This window comes from Gossypium hirsutum, chromosome A10, assembly GCF_007990345.1.
Source record: "Gossypium hirsutum isolate 1008001.06 chromosome A10, Gossypium_hirsutum_v2.1, whole genome shotgun sequence".
In the NCBI taxonomy this organism is placed as follows: domain Eukaryota; kingdom Viridiplantae; phylum Streptophyta; class Magnoliopsida; order Malvales; family Malvaceae; genus Gossypium; species Gossypium hirsutum.
The window spans coordinates 50,804,509-50,821,252 of record NC_053433.1 but is presented as its reverse complement, the minus strand read 5'-3'; the positions used below and the strand labels follow the sequence as shown (position 1 = coordinate 50,821,252).

The 16,744-nt window shown below is 32.2% G+C and overlaps 1 protein-coding gene across 2 annotated transcripts; it reads right to left on the bottom strand.

The window, feature by feature from the left end:
- Positions 1-9,796: 9,796 nt before the first annotated feature.
- LOC107897049 (heat stress transcription factor A-6b) lies at positions 9,797-12,002 on the bottom strand. 2 transcript variants are annotated; one of them, XM_016822388.2, is made up of 3 exons: positions 11,319-12,002; positions 10,031-10,824; positions 9,797-9,945 (listed from the first exon to the last, which is right to left on the bottom strand). In XM_016822388.2, exons 1-2 carry the CDS (start codon positions 11,616-11,618, stop codon positions 10,051-10,053), a joined length of 1,074 nt encoding a protein of 357 aa, XP_016677877.1. In that variant the 5' UTR covers positions 11,619-12,002; the 3' UTR covers positions 9,797-9,945; positions 10,031-10,050. The 2 variants fall into 2 exon arrangements, with proteins under 2 accessions (XP_016677877.1, XP_016677876.1); XM_016822387.2 differs by having other exon boundaries at positions 9,797-10,824; positions 11,319-11,983.
- Positions 12,003-16,744: the final 4,742 nt, after the last annotated feature.

The window sequence follows — 16,744 nt, the reverse complement described above, 5'->3', positions numbered from 1 at the left end:
GCCCTTTTGATTATTAGATTTAACTTGGATTATTGCATTTTAGATTGTGACAAACTCCAAGTTTCCTTTCCTTCGTCTAGAGCCTTAAGGCAAATCTATGACTTTAGCAAAATTGTGATCATGTTCTACACGCGTCCCAATCAAATTGCTAATTAAACTTTTCCATAGTAAAATTATAGAAATATTTAGGATACAACTAAGATGCTAATAAAGAATAGATATGGAATTCTATTTTTGCTTAGGAGGTGTCGCACTTTTGTATGATTTATATCACGTTCAAGCCTTGCATTTAGGTGTATCATTGTGTGGTGCATTGTGTGCTCCCATAAGCCTTTAGGTGTGTTAGGAGGGATGTTATATGATGCCTTCGAGCCAACCTTCATGTAACACCCCTTACCCGTACCCGAGGCCGGAATAAGGTACGAGGCGTTACCGGACAAACATACAAACATTAAACTAAAATACGGGCCATAAAATTTCATTCATATTTCAAAACATTCATTCACTTACACATAATCCCTTATTTGAGTCTACGGAGCCCAAAACATACTTTAGAAAGGGTTCAGGACTAAACCGAGAACTTACGAAAATCTTGGAAATTTCATGCTTTAAGGCTCCACACGCCCGTGTCCCAAAGTCGTGTTCCATACACGGCTGAGACACATGGTCGTGTCTCTGCCTGTGTGGAATATACCTAGGCTATTTTCCAAGCTTTGGTCAACCTTAATCTCTTACACACTTATACAAAATCAAAAGCATATAACATGGTATTCATTTAATGATTAAATATTCTCAATTAAACCACAAACATAGCATTTGTATGTCATCATACATGTGTCTCTCATACTCATTTTACCTTGTTTATTATAGTACCACTTATACATTTATACCAAGATTATCATCTTACAAAATATCTTCAGCTTAATCATCAAGCATTCATATTTAAAACTAGATCATATCTTTATAAAATACAACAATTCAGATGCGCAAAATAACATGTTTGCCTGAAACATTTCAATTCAACTCTATATCCAACAAGCATTACATTGAGACTAGTCATATATATATATATATACATGTCATGATACATATCATTCTCTTTCTGTTTTCTTATAAACACATATCATTTATTTCATTATATCAATATTTCATATACCATAGTTTCCATGTATTCCACATGTATTTATTTTCCTCCTCCTCCTGACCATTCCACATCTTTAATGTATATAGCATTCTTGTAAGTACGATTTCACAATTTACTAATAAATGCTCACATCAAACTGTCCACACGAGTCAGAGTCATTTACTTATATATAATTTGAGCTACAGAGTTCCAAATTAAGATCCGTAAATTTCCCCTAAAACTAGACTCACATATCTTTCCACCATAAAATTTTCATAATTTTTGGTTTATCCAATTAGTACAGTTTATTCATTTCTGATACTTCTAACCTCTCTTCACTAAAAATTAATTATCTCACAGTACAGAACTCGGATAATGTTCTTGTTGATTTATCTTGAAAATAGACTCATTGAGAATTTTAAAAATATAATTTTAAGCCTCTAATTATTTTTATCCAAATTTTTGTGATTTTCCAAAGTCAGAACAGGGGATCACGTAATTATTTTGAACCAGTCTCACAAAAACATAAATATCTCAAAATATAGAACTCCTTTTCTTGATCTGTTTCTTTTATATGAAAATAGACTCATTAATATTTAATTTGATATCTCATTTAGTCTGTGATTCAATTTCTACTATTTTTGGTAATTTTTCAAAATCACGTCACTGCTACTGTCCAAAACAGTTTTATTCCTAATTCACTCTTTCAGACTTTCTTTGTAGTAACCTCATTTTAACATACATATCACAAATCATTTTCACCACATTTCATACATCACAAGTATAGGCCCATGATCACAAGGTCACCATAAAATCATCCTCATGCATAACTTACTTGTTTATAACCTTACCACATCCTGGTCACTTAATGAACACATCATTCATATAACCAAGTTCCTGCACTTCATCACAAAACTCACAAAGCAATACATAGAGAGTCTCCCGTTGAACACTTTGGATCAATCCTCGATACTTGGTGGTTTCAGCACATAGCTCCACCCATCATATAGTTCGGCTCTCTTGTACACATGGTGAACACTTAGTACCACCCATGTGACCAAGCCAATTTATCTCGTAGCTCTCTTGTCTACATGGTGTCTGTGACACCCCTAATTTGACCCTAGTCGGAAAGCGGTTTCGGGACCGCTAAACCGAGTAACCAAATTATTTGAACATGATATTTATTGTCTAAAATAAATGTGTGAAAATTTTAAGCTTCGATTTAGTAAATTTCATGTGAATTTAGTCAATAGGACTTATGTGTGACATTTTTGAAATGTGATAGATCAAAACATAAGGACCTATTAGTGCATGTTGAAAAAGGGGGGACTTGCATGTCAATTCCCCCCCCCCATCTAGTAGTGGTCGGCCATGACATTAGGATGGACAAAGGGTGATGGGCAAAACATGTCATAGACATGTTGTGTTGGTGCATCATGGGAGGAAACAATAAAATAAAGAGCATGGGCAATAAAATATTAGTGTTAGTAGGATGAGAAACAAAAAAAAAAGAAAGGATATGTGTGATTGTCCCCCCCCTTGCCGTGAGTTGAAGGAAAGAAAAACAAAAAAAAAGTGTTCATCCTTTGGTTCATCCTTGGCCGAAAATTTTAAGGAGGAAGGAAGAAGAAAGATTGAAGAGGTTCAGCCATGCATGTAACTAGGCTAAGGTATGTTTGATGATGTTCCATGAGATGCATGCATGTTTTAGTTGTTAGCTTGAGTTCTACCTAGCCCATGGTCTAAATCTTGCTATGTGATGGAAATGACACTCGGCCATGGATGCATCATTCTTGCTTGGTGTTGATGTTGTGTTGGTGAGATATCAAGTTATTTTTGTGACCAAGTTGAGATTTGAATTTTTGGAATGAGTAAGGTTTTCGGTTATGTTGTTTTGTATGAGTAATGGATTGTTGAGTTCATGCTATTATGAATAAAATTGATTAAGAGAGGCTTGAGATAATTAAATATGCATGTTGGTGGTAAGATGAGCATTCGGTTTTTATCATGGAAGCATAGGAAGCTTGTTAAAGTTGAATTTTAGAAAAGTTAAATGTGTGTGTGCTTGTGCTAGTGCCGAATGTGCCTAGGGTGATTTAGCATTGAGTTTGGTGTTATATGAATTGAGTTTTATGGTTGTGGATTTTTAAGTGTTGTTAAATACTTTGAATAATATATATATGTGGCTTTGAAATGTGAAACTCGGCCAAGTGGTTATAAGCATGATTTTAGAGATTCAATGATATTCGGCCGATTTGAATAATTCATGGCACCCCAAGCAAATTAGTTTTAGATGTTAATAAATATTGAAATTATTTAAAAGCATATTACCGAATGTGATTTTAGTCAATGATTCGGTTATGAGTGCTGATTTGTTTTATAATTAGCCGAATGTGTATATGTATACTATGAGGTGGTTTAGCTTAAAGAAAATTAAGGTGCTCGGAAGGTGATTGTCGTGGATAGTTTAAGTAATGAAATTTAATTTCTGTTATGTAAAGTGATGACATTGCTGTTTGCAAATTTGAAGTTAAAAATTGTTGATTGAGCATCAAGAGCTTATGGAAACAAAGTCGGATCGTGGAAAAAGGGAAATTGGTCGAATAGTCGGAATTGACGTACATTAGCGATCGAGGTAAGTTTTAAGTATTAAAGCCTATAATGTGATTGAGTATGATATGTTAAGCACATATTAAAAGAATCATAACTCTATTGTAAATTTTTATGCATATAGCCTAATGTCTATTATGAAGTATAGGTAAGTTATTGATATGATATGTTGCCAAATGGATATGATATTATGAAGTGCTAAAAGGATATGTCAGAAGAGTAAAATTGTGATAAACTTGCTCAGGACAGCAGCAGTAACATGAATTTAGAAAATCACCATAAATTGTTGGAGTTGAATGGGAGGCTGAATAAATTATGAAATTAAAGCTTAATGAGTCTAGTTTCTTATAAAAGAAACCGTGTAAGAAAATTTATTTTTGATAATGAGATATTTAAAGTTGTGTGAGACAGTGCAGAATGACACTGTAATCCTCTGTTCCGTTTTTAGAAAATCATTATAAATTGTACAAAAAAGGTTATAAGATAAAATTTATATGCTTAGACTCCTTAATGAGTCTAGTTTCAAATTAAATCAAATACAACACATTTTTAATTCTGTAAAATGAGAAATCTGATTCGTAGTGAAGAGTGGTCAGATTAGTCAAACAGTGAAACAGGAGAAACTTTAAGAAAAATCTGGTATTGATTGGCCAAACCTAAAATTCTGGAAATTTTATGGATGGAATATATACGAGTCTATATTCAGGAAAAATTAACGGAAAGTGATTTGGAGTTTTGTAGCTCCAGTTATAAATGATTTAGTGACTATTGCTCAGGAAAAACAGCTTGTGCTGAATTTGAGATTGTGTTGTAAACCTTGATAAACTTGTTCTAGTTGCTCATAAGCTATTGATTAAACCCATACGTGAATTCTAAATTGTGATATTGGAAAATGATAGATGTAGATTCAGCCAAGACAGTGTATATATGTGATAAGGCCTAATGGCCGATGTGATGAATGTGAAAGTGTATATATGTGATAAGGCCTAATGGCCGATGTGATGAATGTGAAAGTGTATATATATGTGATAAGGCCTAATGGCCGATGTGATGAATGTGAAAGTGTATATGTGTGATAAGGCCTAATAGCCGATGTGATGAATGTGAAAGTGTATATATGTGATAAGGCCTAATAGCCGATGTGATGAATGTGAAAGTGTATATATGTGATAAGGCCTAATAGCCGATGTGATGAATGTGAAAGTGTATATATGTAATAAGGCCTAATGGCCGATGTGATGAATGTGAAAGTGTATATATGTGATAAGGCCTAATGGCCGATGTGATGAATGTGAAAGTGTATATATGTGACAGGGCCGAGTGGCCAACGTGATGGATGTGAAAGTGCATAAATGTGATAAGTCCCGAAGGGCATTTGTGTCAGTACTATATCCGGGTTAAAACCCCGCAGGCTTTATGCGAGAATATTATCACTGATTAATGTCCGTAAGCTTCGTGCTCGTACTATATCCGAGCTCTAAAGACCCGATGACTACGTGTGGGAATTTTGTCCGGGTAAGACCCGATAACTTCGTGTGGAGATTATGTCCGGGTAAGACTTCGTAATAAGAATTGCTTATAAATATATTCAATGCGAAAGGTTAAACAGGTATGTACTCCAAGTTTATATGTGAGCTTGATTTGCACTAAATCATAAGGTAATTATGTGATGCATACAAGAGCAATCTATGAGACTATTCCTATGATTATGTGACATCGGATCAGTGTGAGAGGTGATGTGAAATCATACGATATATCTATGTCACATGAGCTCACTTTTATGTGAAAGTTTATCTGCCTATTGTATATGATGAGATGTGCATATTCGGTAAAGGGATGGTATGCCCGAAGGAAGAGTGAAATAAAAATACGAACAACTATGTTATAATTTGATTGTTATCTGTTGACACTGCTTAAAACTTACTAAGCATTGTAATGCTTACTCCGTTTACTCTGTTTCCTCTGTTTTATAGATCTCATTGCGAAGCTACAGGCTCGGGGATCGTCAGCAACTAGTCACACTATCACTATCCACTGTTTGGTACTGCTATGTTTTGGATTATCTTATGGCATGTATAAATAGACTAGTGGCGGAAAAATATTTTGGTTAATGTATATAGCCATGCAAAAATGGCTTATATATGTTTGAGCATAATGTTATAATCATTTGGTATGGAATGGTTAATCACTATCATAATTTGTGCTATTTATGCTAAAAGGGCTAGTTGAATCATGGAAACTATGAAATAGGTAAAGTCTACCTTAAAGGCAGATGCTGGCAGCAGCAGTGATGTAGATTTGGAAAATCACAAAAAATAGTAGGATTGGAATTAAATAATGAATAAATTATGTAAATGAACCTTGATGAATCTATTTTCATAGGAAAGTAACGAAAAGATCATATGGACAGTATGTTAAGAGATATTCAGGTTCTCGTGAGACAGGGCCAGAACAGTTTCTGGATTCCCTGTTCCGACTTTGGAAATTCATTATAAATTAACCAGAGATAATTAGGAGTCATGCCATATATGTATAGATTTCTCTCTGAGTCTAGTTTCTATAGAAACAAACGTTATCAGTATTGAAGCTCTGTGCAGGGAGATATCCAAGTCGTAATGCGCAAAGGTCAGTGTAGTCGATCCCTGTAACATGGGAGACTTTGACTAATAAACTGTACTAATTGGCCTGACCAAAAATTCTAGAAAAAAATATGTAGATGGGCATATGAGTCTAGTTTCAGGGAAAAATTACGAAACTGATTTTCGAGTTGTGAAACTCAAGATATGATTTTTAAGGTGACAGTGTCGTAGTTAGCCAACTGCCTGGAAAATTTTAAAATGGACTGCGATAGTAAGCGAATTTAGTCTGTGAACCCCTCGTGTCCGACTCCGGCAACGGTCTCGGGTACGGGGTGTTACAGTGTCCTTCACCTGGAACCACGCATGCGACCTAGCTACATATATCCCGTAGCTCTCTTGTCTACATGGTGTACACATAGTATCACCCATGCGACCTAGCTACATCATAATGTCTTGTAGCTCTCTTGTACACATGATGTGCACTCAGCACCATACATGTGACCTAGCTACATACTATCTGTATCATCCAATCTTTCTGAAGGTTCAATTGGGATTTCTCTCTTTTTTCCAACAATTTCACCAATCAAGTAAATATCCACAAATATATTTCCAATATTATTATAAAATATCATAATACAAGTAATATTGATGTATTACTTACATATAAACTTACATCTCATTTAATATCAAGGAAATAACATTAAATTACACATTGCCTTATTAAAAATCATATGAACTTACGATTTCCTATAATATCCACAATCATAGAAATCACATTTATGTATGATAATTCAATGCACTTCATGTACCATAGACATATTTTTAAATCAATTCATAAACTTGGCACCATCATCATTTAATTTAATATAATTCAATTAATTCACTAAATTTAACTTTCAAATATAAATTACAGCATTATTGCTGTATTATTATCATACCAACTTACATACTTTCAACACCTCGGAAATCATAATGAATATATCAATTTTACATTGAAACATTCATAAATTAATGCTTATTATACATATGAACTTACCTCGATACTAAAACGGCCATTTTACCAACTTTCCTAATTTTCGATTTTTCTCTCATTCTAGGTTCAAATCTCGTTTTCCGGGATCTAAAACATCATATTTTACTTATTTAATTAATGTACTATTCAAAATAGTCCTTAACTCAAACTTTGGAAAAATTACAATTTTGCCCCTAAACTTTTCATATTTACACTTTTTTCCCTAGGCTCGGGAATTAAACTTCATCCCTTATTCTTATATTTTATGACATTTTGATCACTTTTCCCTTCTATGGAAACATCAAATTCTCACTCTAACATATACTTATGACTATTAGGTATTTTTACCGGTTAAGCCCTTTTACTCGTTTTCACTCAAAACCGAGTAGCACAAGTTGTCTAACATAATTTAAAACCTCATATTATATTATAAAACAGCAAAATAAACACATTTTGCCTCTGGGTATTTTTCCAAATATGAACCCTAGCTTAAATTATTGCTAGAATAAGCTTAATCAAATTACCGGGATTCCAAAAATGTAAAGAACTTGAAAAACGGGGTTAGAACGGACTTACTATTGAGCTTGGAAAGCTTGAAAAACCTAGCCATGGCTTCCTTTATGCAAATTTCAGCCTCTATGAGAAAGATGAGTCAATGTTGGCTTTATTTTCCCTTTTTATTTCTTTTAATTACCAAATGACCAAAATGCCCTTCCTTACTAAACTTTCAAAAATTCCATCTATGTCCAATTTTTGTCCATCACTTAGAAATTGGTCAAATTTCTATTTAAGACCTCCTAATTAATATTTCAAAGCAATTTCATACTAGAAACTTCTAGAATGAAAGTTTTGCAACTTATTCAATTTAGTCCCTAACTTCAAATTGAGCACTTTATGCATAGAATTTCTTCATGAAATTTTCACACAATCATGAAATTATATCATAGACCTCAAAATAATCATAAAATAATTATTTATATCTTGGATTTTGTGGTCCCGAAACCTCTATTCCAACTAGACCCAATTTTGGGCTATTACAACTCATGTGCTTCCTAAAGTGTTATGGATGATTACCATGTAAACATGTCTTCTTTTACTAGTGTTTACTAAGGTTTTCATGTTATACAAGAATCAAATTATAATATATGAAAAATATTGATTTAAACATGAATTGTGAAATGAATTCCTGGGGTTAAAAATGACTTTATTGAATGCAATTTTAAGTATAAGATAATATTGAACCATGAAGCTATGAAATTAAAAAAAAAGTGAGGAATGAATTTTATAAATCAATCTAATTAAAAAGGAATGTGAATTCATGAAATATATGATATGAGAACTTGAATTATGCTCATTATAGTTTTATTTATAATGTGAAATAACCTTTTATGAGCCCTTAAGGTAAGATGAGTATCTTCCTTGATTGCTTGCTAAGCATTTATGCTTAATGTGCCATTGTTTCTTGCGCATAGATTCGTTGTGGATTTTGTGAAGTCACATCCGTTTTGGAAGTCTCCATCACCTTTGCAAAGTTGAAGAGTGTATATTAGTACTTAGTTCTTGTCTCCTATAACATGGCATGTACATAGGTTGAGTGCCATTCAATAACAAGTTTGTATGATTTGGTTTTAATTCGATGAATGATAAGATATAGTTTTTTTTTCTTGGAAATGTTGAACTTGTTTTTATGAATGAATATGAGTCTAAAAGTCATTTTAATGTGTTCAAAATTATTTGAGACTTATTGGTACCATATGGTGTTGGTTAGGGATAGTTTTAAGTGTTTTTGGATCCATTTTTTGCCTTAGGGAACCCAAATTCCGGTACCAAACCTATTCTTATCATAACATAGCTTGATAGTAGCTAAATTACTACAGTAACAAGTCTAGGTATCGATACCCTGGGTACAAGAGATACCTAGCCTCAGGACAAGGCCACTTGCATTGCTTTGGTCGTTTTGAGTACCCCGAAGCTCACACTTGACCCCAAACACCTCCAATCACAAACAAAAAGTTTTAAAATGGTTTTAAAATTTTAAAGCATTCAAAATGAATTTATCTTATTTTTAAAATTTTTATTTAAGCTCGAAAGTTACTAGTAGCATCTTCCGTTCGTACCATACATCAAAACGAATTGAAAGATTATAATTAGGATATTATTTAAATAAGATTTCCATCGAAAAATATAAATATGTGTAGGGTCCTTAACTAATGACAACTTAACTTTTCTTCAAGTTTTTCTTCTCCATTTATCTATTCAAAATATATTTTTCATACTTAATTTATTTTTCTCAAAACAAAAACAAAATATACAAAATTATATATTTCAAAAGCGAAATAAACCTTAACATCATTAGTGATGTTATACTCAATGAAGGTCTTACCAAGTTCCAACAACTGCATAAAATGGCTAAAATATACGCAAGGAAAGAGAAAGTGATATAAATGGAGAACACAACATGAACACCAAGAATAACCCTGTAATTGTTTTGATCAGTCAAAACATTATTACTTCAATTCAATCAAACTATACGCATTACATTCTTTTTGTCAACGCGAAAGATAAATTCAACAAGCCAAGCCAACCAGAAAATTTTACTTGGGTTTGGCATCATTTGATCCCTGATAAAGAAGCCAGTAATGAAACTGTTAGATCGTAGCTATGGATCTGGTTTTTAAGTCATCAAAAGTTAGATAGGAAACTCACAAGTGATCTTAGCATCTTATCTACTTGGAACTGGAACCCAAATAACGCAGTTGCTCAACTAAAACATCTAAATACTGCTCATCTTCTTCTTCGACATCTAAAACTGATATTTCTTGATCAATATCATGAGTATCACCATCCATTAAATCATCCCAAAACCCTTCATCAAGGCTTTTACCTTTACTTCCATGATCTTTGCTTTCTTCTACATGCTCAAGTTCTATATTGTTTTGGCTCCCCGTCAATCTCTGCAAGTTCATAAAAAGTTTATCTAACTCAGTAACTTCAAATTCAGCAACATCGTAGCACTTAGGTTCAGTTTTGGCTCCTAAAAGTTCACTAGTTTCGACATCCATGGACCTTTGATCGATCCGCCGCTGTCTCTTCTTGGTGATTGCTTCCTCAAGTTCTTTACTTCTATCATTGTGTTGGATTAGTTGCTGAACAAAGCTTGGATTCTGCATTGCTTTGGCCAAGAAACTCATCATTTGCTGCTGTTTCATCTCAGTCTTTCTTAGTCTTTTTTCCACTGCTAGCAGGCAAGTTCTTGTGTTCTGCTGTTGCTGTCTAAGTTTCACCAGTTCCACCATTAAAACCTGCTTGTCACGCCTTAACCTATCAATCTCTCCATCAAGACCGAACCTCCCAACTTCAACACAATGATCTAGAGCATATTGTGAAGCCTGAGGTTGATGTGTCTTTCTCCTCCTAATATTCTTAAGCAAATGCCTTTTCCCTCTGAGAAAATTTTCATTAGCAAACTCCCACCTATCTGTATCAACCTTTCTAAACCCCTACATCAACCAAGTCTTTATTCTTAATTGACAAATACCAAAACCGAAGAAAAGGAAAGATCACGACATCTATTGACTCTAAACTGACAAATCTAACTTCCATAAAATATAATTATTCTAATGCGGCAGATTGCAGATGCGAAAGCATCATAGTATAGTGGAATAAATGTATGGTTTATATAATATGATTTCTGCACTTTCCATTTCCTAACTAGTAATCAAACAAAAATGTCCACAACTAGTACCCTTATCAAACAATACGGAAAAAAATGTACCAGTTAAATCTCCATCCAAATAGATAAGTCAGTACTCAGGAAAAAATATACAAATAAAATAAACAATCTAGCTCTTTCATGAATACGGTTTAAGTAGCATCTAAAGAAACATGTACAGTTTCAGAAACTAATCAAAGCAATTTTATTTCATTTTATTTTGCAATAAAGGACTGGATAAAAAGGTTAACCCAAGAGCACATAGATATAGCATTTACTTACATAGGTATTGAGTTGCCTGACGAAGCTTGAGAAATTGTTGTGCTTGAAGAATCTAGGCAAAAGAGTCATGGAAAATGCCTGGGGATCCCATACAATGAAACTATTGTTGGCTCTACCCCAAGAGATGATGTTATTGGTGCTTGAATCATCAATAATATCATATGTTTTTGTGAGGAAAGGAGGAGGACCTGCATCATGGAGTCCTTTCATTTGTTGAGCGGTAACCATAGAAGGCATACCAGCTGGATATGAAGAGCTTGCTCCTGGAAACTCTTCTTTAACTCTTCCATAAGGATTCATCTTTCCTTACCAGGGAAAAATAAAAACTTGATCTGGTTTAGTTTCCTTTTTCTTTCTATATCAACCTGAAGCAATTGAACTTTTCTGCTGTGCTGCTGGGTGCCAAAAAGAGCCTTCGAAACCGGGGCCTGAAATGCATATATATATATACAGAGAGAGAGAGAGAGAGAGTATAGAAATGAAATTAAATTCAGGTTATGAATGGAGCCAAAAAAGTTCAGAGGTCTGAAGCGACCAATAAGCAGGAAAAACATGGAGGAATTTAGAAACAAGAGATCACATATGTGACATGGGTGTCATTATATTATATAATAAGGAGGCTTAATAGAAAATTTTCATTTTAGTTCTTCTACATTGTCAAGACATTTCTTTCCCCTGTCAGTTAGGATATTGATAATGCAAAAAGATGCCATAATTAGATATTTTCCTCTCTCACATGCAGGTAACTACCGTTTTAAAAAATGGATTAACGAATTCTTCAAAAAGAAGATAAAGAAATTCGTTGAATTAGAACTTATATATTTATTTCATCATCAAATGGTGGAAGAAGTAGAAGTATATTTTTCTTCGAAGTATTTGGACAAATTCAAGGCAAATTACATGCTATCTTTAAAAAATTAATGATGTTAATAAATTGGATTAATATGTGTGATAAATTTTAAATTCAGATGTTAATTAGTTAAAGAAAATTCAAGTATTAATTAAATATTTTTAAAAAACTAAGGACTTAAAAGATAAATTTAACATTCATCCTTTATTATCCATATCAACTTTAACTTGGAATTATCATAAATTTTAATTGAAGTATTCATTATAATAATATTATATTTTAACATCTAATATAATCGCGTCAAACAATAAATGAATATTTGAAAAGCAAAATAATATAGGTTTCGGCCGATCAGAATAACACTTTGGTTAGGGATTTAGGACAGATGTTGTACGGGGTTCTCCAAAAATATCTAAGTGTTGGAGTTCTTTTTATGGAAAATATCTAAGTGTTTAAGTATTATTATATGCACTAATCTACTTTAGTACATTACAAAATCTAGCATTATAACAAGAGTTAAGCGTCCCCGTCTTTATTGGACCCTACAATCTTTTTATATTTTTCATTTCATCAGATTTTCTTGAAGGTGGTATGTGGATGGGCAACCCCTTTTTCTTGTTTGGCAAAGTAGGGTGGATCTGTCGGCTAAAATAGATTAGGTCTTTCAAATATGATAGTGTGGCACCATCTCATTACTTACTTCTGTGCTCAGTTAGCACTTTTATTCTTAATCAGCGTCTCAAAAGTCTGCAGGTTGGACTGCTATATATAGTTAAGTAAAAAATAATCACATGCCATGTTTCTTTATTATTTTCCCGGTTTTCCATTTTAATCCAAATGATTAAGTGTTAAATTTTTTCTTTATCTCCAAATACGATCATAAGTTAATATTTTGTATAAATAATAATAAAAAACAAGACCTTTAATGAAATTAAAGTCCCTTAGGTAGAGATTGCAAAGATTTTTAGAAACAACTTTTTTTAGTTTCAATAATATTTAAACATATAAAAATTAAATAATAATGTAGAAGAAATGCTAAAAGTTCCTAAAAATACTAGTATGAATATGAAGATTTTAAATTAAAATATTTTCATATATAAAATTTAAACTATTGAGATTTACTTTAGTCTTTTGAATTTATAAATGGAGATGATTCAAGCAATAGCGATCAATTAGTACAGCCTAATAGCGAATGACAAGTGTAATTAACAATTATTTATTTTAATAATTAAAATAGAACAAGAAGATATTTATACGGCACTTTGACCCGAAGCTCCTAAAGAGGAAAAGAGAAAAAAAAAAGTTTAAAAGTTGGCACTCGTGGCCCAAAGCTTCGACTTCACTTTATTCAAATTGGGACACACTAAAAACGATAGAAGTGGCAAATTTCCAAGCTTCCACGAAATCAAATAAAATAATACCAAAAACCGAGTAAATTAATAGTTATTATACGATGAGTGTAGAATCCGGGGAGAGCAGAAGTAAGCTTTAACCGTAAATATCGGTAAATTTGATATAATTCATTTTTTTGGTTTTTTTATTAGTATAAAAAAGTTAATTACAAAAATTAGACAATCCCCCGTAAAAGTCTTAAACAAGCATAAATCTTTACAACTATGGTGGATTAATTTGATCAAACAATCAACACTTTAATTTTTCTCTCTAAATATGTATTTAATGCTTATTTTTGAAGTATAACAACTTTCTAACTAAAGCAGAATTGGACCCTTTTAAAGACCTCTCTTGAATGGTCGCAACTGTCTCAAGATAATCTGATTGAATTATAACACTTTTATAGCTCATCTCAAATAAAATGACCAGTCCATCCAAGATACTCCACAACTCAACATAAAAAATAGAACAATTTCCCAAATGTCTATTAAAACCAAAAATTCATGCTCTGTCTCGATCACGTACTATTTCCCCTACTGCCACAAAACCAGCTTCTTTTTGGATAGATCCATCTGTATTCAAAATGACTGAATCATTAGATAAACAGGAAGAAGAAAACTTACCTCATGACTCGATCATCTTGCCCCTAGTAGAAGAGACGTTTTTTTGGTTTTGATTTAGTGTATTGGAGAAATTTTTTTAGATTTGTCATCGGTTATTGTTTTATTGGTTGGTTTTTAATTTTTAAATCACAAAACTGAATTTACTACAAGAAATCAACTTTACATCATATTACTTTTTAATTATTTAAAAAATATATTTATCCTTTAATTATATAAAATTTGAGTTGTTTAACTGAAAAACTAATCAAATTAATGTAAGTTTGATTTTATTGATTTTATCACAGAAAATCAACCGATTCAATTTTAATGTGTCCAAATCGATTTCGAAAAAAATTGACCCATTAAATTGATTACTCATCACTATCCACAGCTATCTAACAATAATTTCATAAGTAATATAGCAGTTTTCTTAAACTCTTGTGTAGTAGAACCTTTTACCTTAAAATGAAGGAAAATCTTTCAACTGGTGTTTCGCTCTAAGAATAGCACTCTGTTTGAAATTTGAATACACCGCAGCCCCAAAAATCAATTGGGGGGGAGAAGCTGCAATTTGCAAACTGAAACCCTAGTGGAAGAGAAAAGATTTAATTTACCCGTTTTATTTGTATTTTATTTATTATGTTTTTTAATTGGTAACTTCTTTAACATTTTAATTATTTATATTATTAATTTATTATAAATATAATTATTATTTTAATAACTTTTAATTATTATTCAGAAAAAATATATTTCTAAAAATATTATTTTACTAATCTTTCCTATTTTTGTTTAACATAAATATAATTTTAATATATGTATTTATTACTCAATATATATTTTTAATATATTTTTATTATATTTCATTAATCAATATAAATATGATTTTAATTTTTAAATTTTTATTATATTTAAATACATATTTTAATCTAATGTCCTTAATAATTATTTCTATTATCACCTCAATGTTATTGCCGCGTTTGAATCTAAATGCATATCTTGCCGTTAATTTTAATCTCATCACTATAATACTTAATCTCAGTACTACTATAACTAAGCTTGCCGTCACACTATTTTCAATATCATTGAAACTAACTCACCGTCTATTTAAACTAAGTCTTATTCTTTTTAATTTTAGAGTTACTAATGTTTTTCTCTCTTTCTTTCTTTCTTTCTTTCTTTCTTTCTTTTTTTGATATTTTGTTTGTTAGCTTAAATCATTGAATTATTCTCGTGATGAAAAGAATGATTAACCAGATTTATTGGTAAGACATTTTTATTTACCAATTATTGGGTGATGAACACATTTTTAAGCATGATTTATTATCCTTTCCTTTTAAAAAATCAATAATTTTTATTTTAACTAAAATTTTGATAGATAAAAATAAAACTATATTAATGCAGAGTTAAACAAGAAGAAACAAGATAGTATACTTCTCTATCTAATTATTATACTAGGTATCAATTTAAAGCTCAAATAATATGACCCAAACCAAGCTTGCCTTAAACAAAATGCAATTAGCAACACATGAGATAAGTTCTTATAGCTTTTGGTGCTTGGAAAAACCACATACAAGCACTTTTAGTGTGTTGACGGATGCCTGACAAAGATAACCTTGTATTTTTTACAATTTACTATTGATCAATAAAGATTAGAGTTAGGGGACTACTGATTAACCCATACTTGGCCTCTAAGTTAAATTGTCTCTATAAATGGTTTAATTAACACCATACTCCTCTAATCCTATAATGCCTCAAACCCAACTCGATTCACCCAAATCTTGAGTGTTACATACAATACTTAACAAAATTTTGAATAGTTGACAAACATTTCTTACTTATAACATTTCACTTATTATTTCATATAAAGACTCAATATTAAAAGAACAAAAGATGGTATTTAGAAAGAAAATATTACATCAGACTGAATACAGTCCATTACAACAAAAACATTTACTAAAGATTGACTCTTGGGATGTAATATTACAATACGCCACATTACCACTATATGCATAATAATCCATGTAACACCCCTTACCCATACCTTAGACTGGGAGAAGGTACGAGGCGTTACCAAACATATACTCGAACACTTTTAGAAAATACAGGTTATAAAATTTTATTTTAATTGAAAACCAATCAAGCAACATCATAGTGTCCCTATTATAGGCCTACGAGGCCCAAAACATACATTAAAAGCAATTTGGGACTAAACAGAAAACTATAGAAAATTTTAGTAAAATTACTAGGGTTATGCCTCACAAGCCCGTGTGGAGGAAAAATACACACTCGTGTGCTTAAGGGCACACCCGTGTGTCCCACTCGTGTTGAATTATTTGGATTTATTTTTCACTTTGAACCTACAGGGCACACGCCCGTGTCCTTTACATGGCCTAGACACGCCCGTGTCTTTGTCCTTGTCCAAAAACCCGGACATTCTGTTTATGACGTCATCATTCATTTTGAGGCACACGGTCAAGGTACACACTCGTGTGCTAGGCCGTGTCCTCCACACGATTGAGACACACGGCCGTGTCTCTGCCTGTATGTTTACTACCATGCAAACTGACCTAAAATTTTAGGTG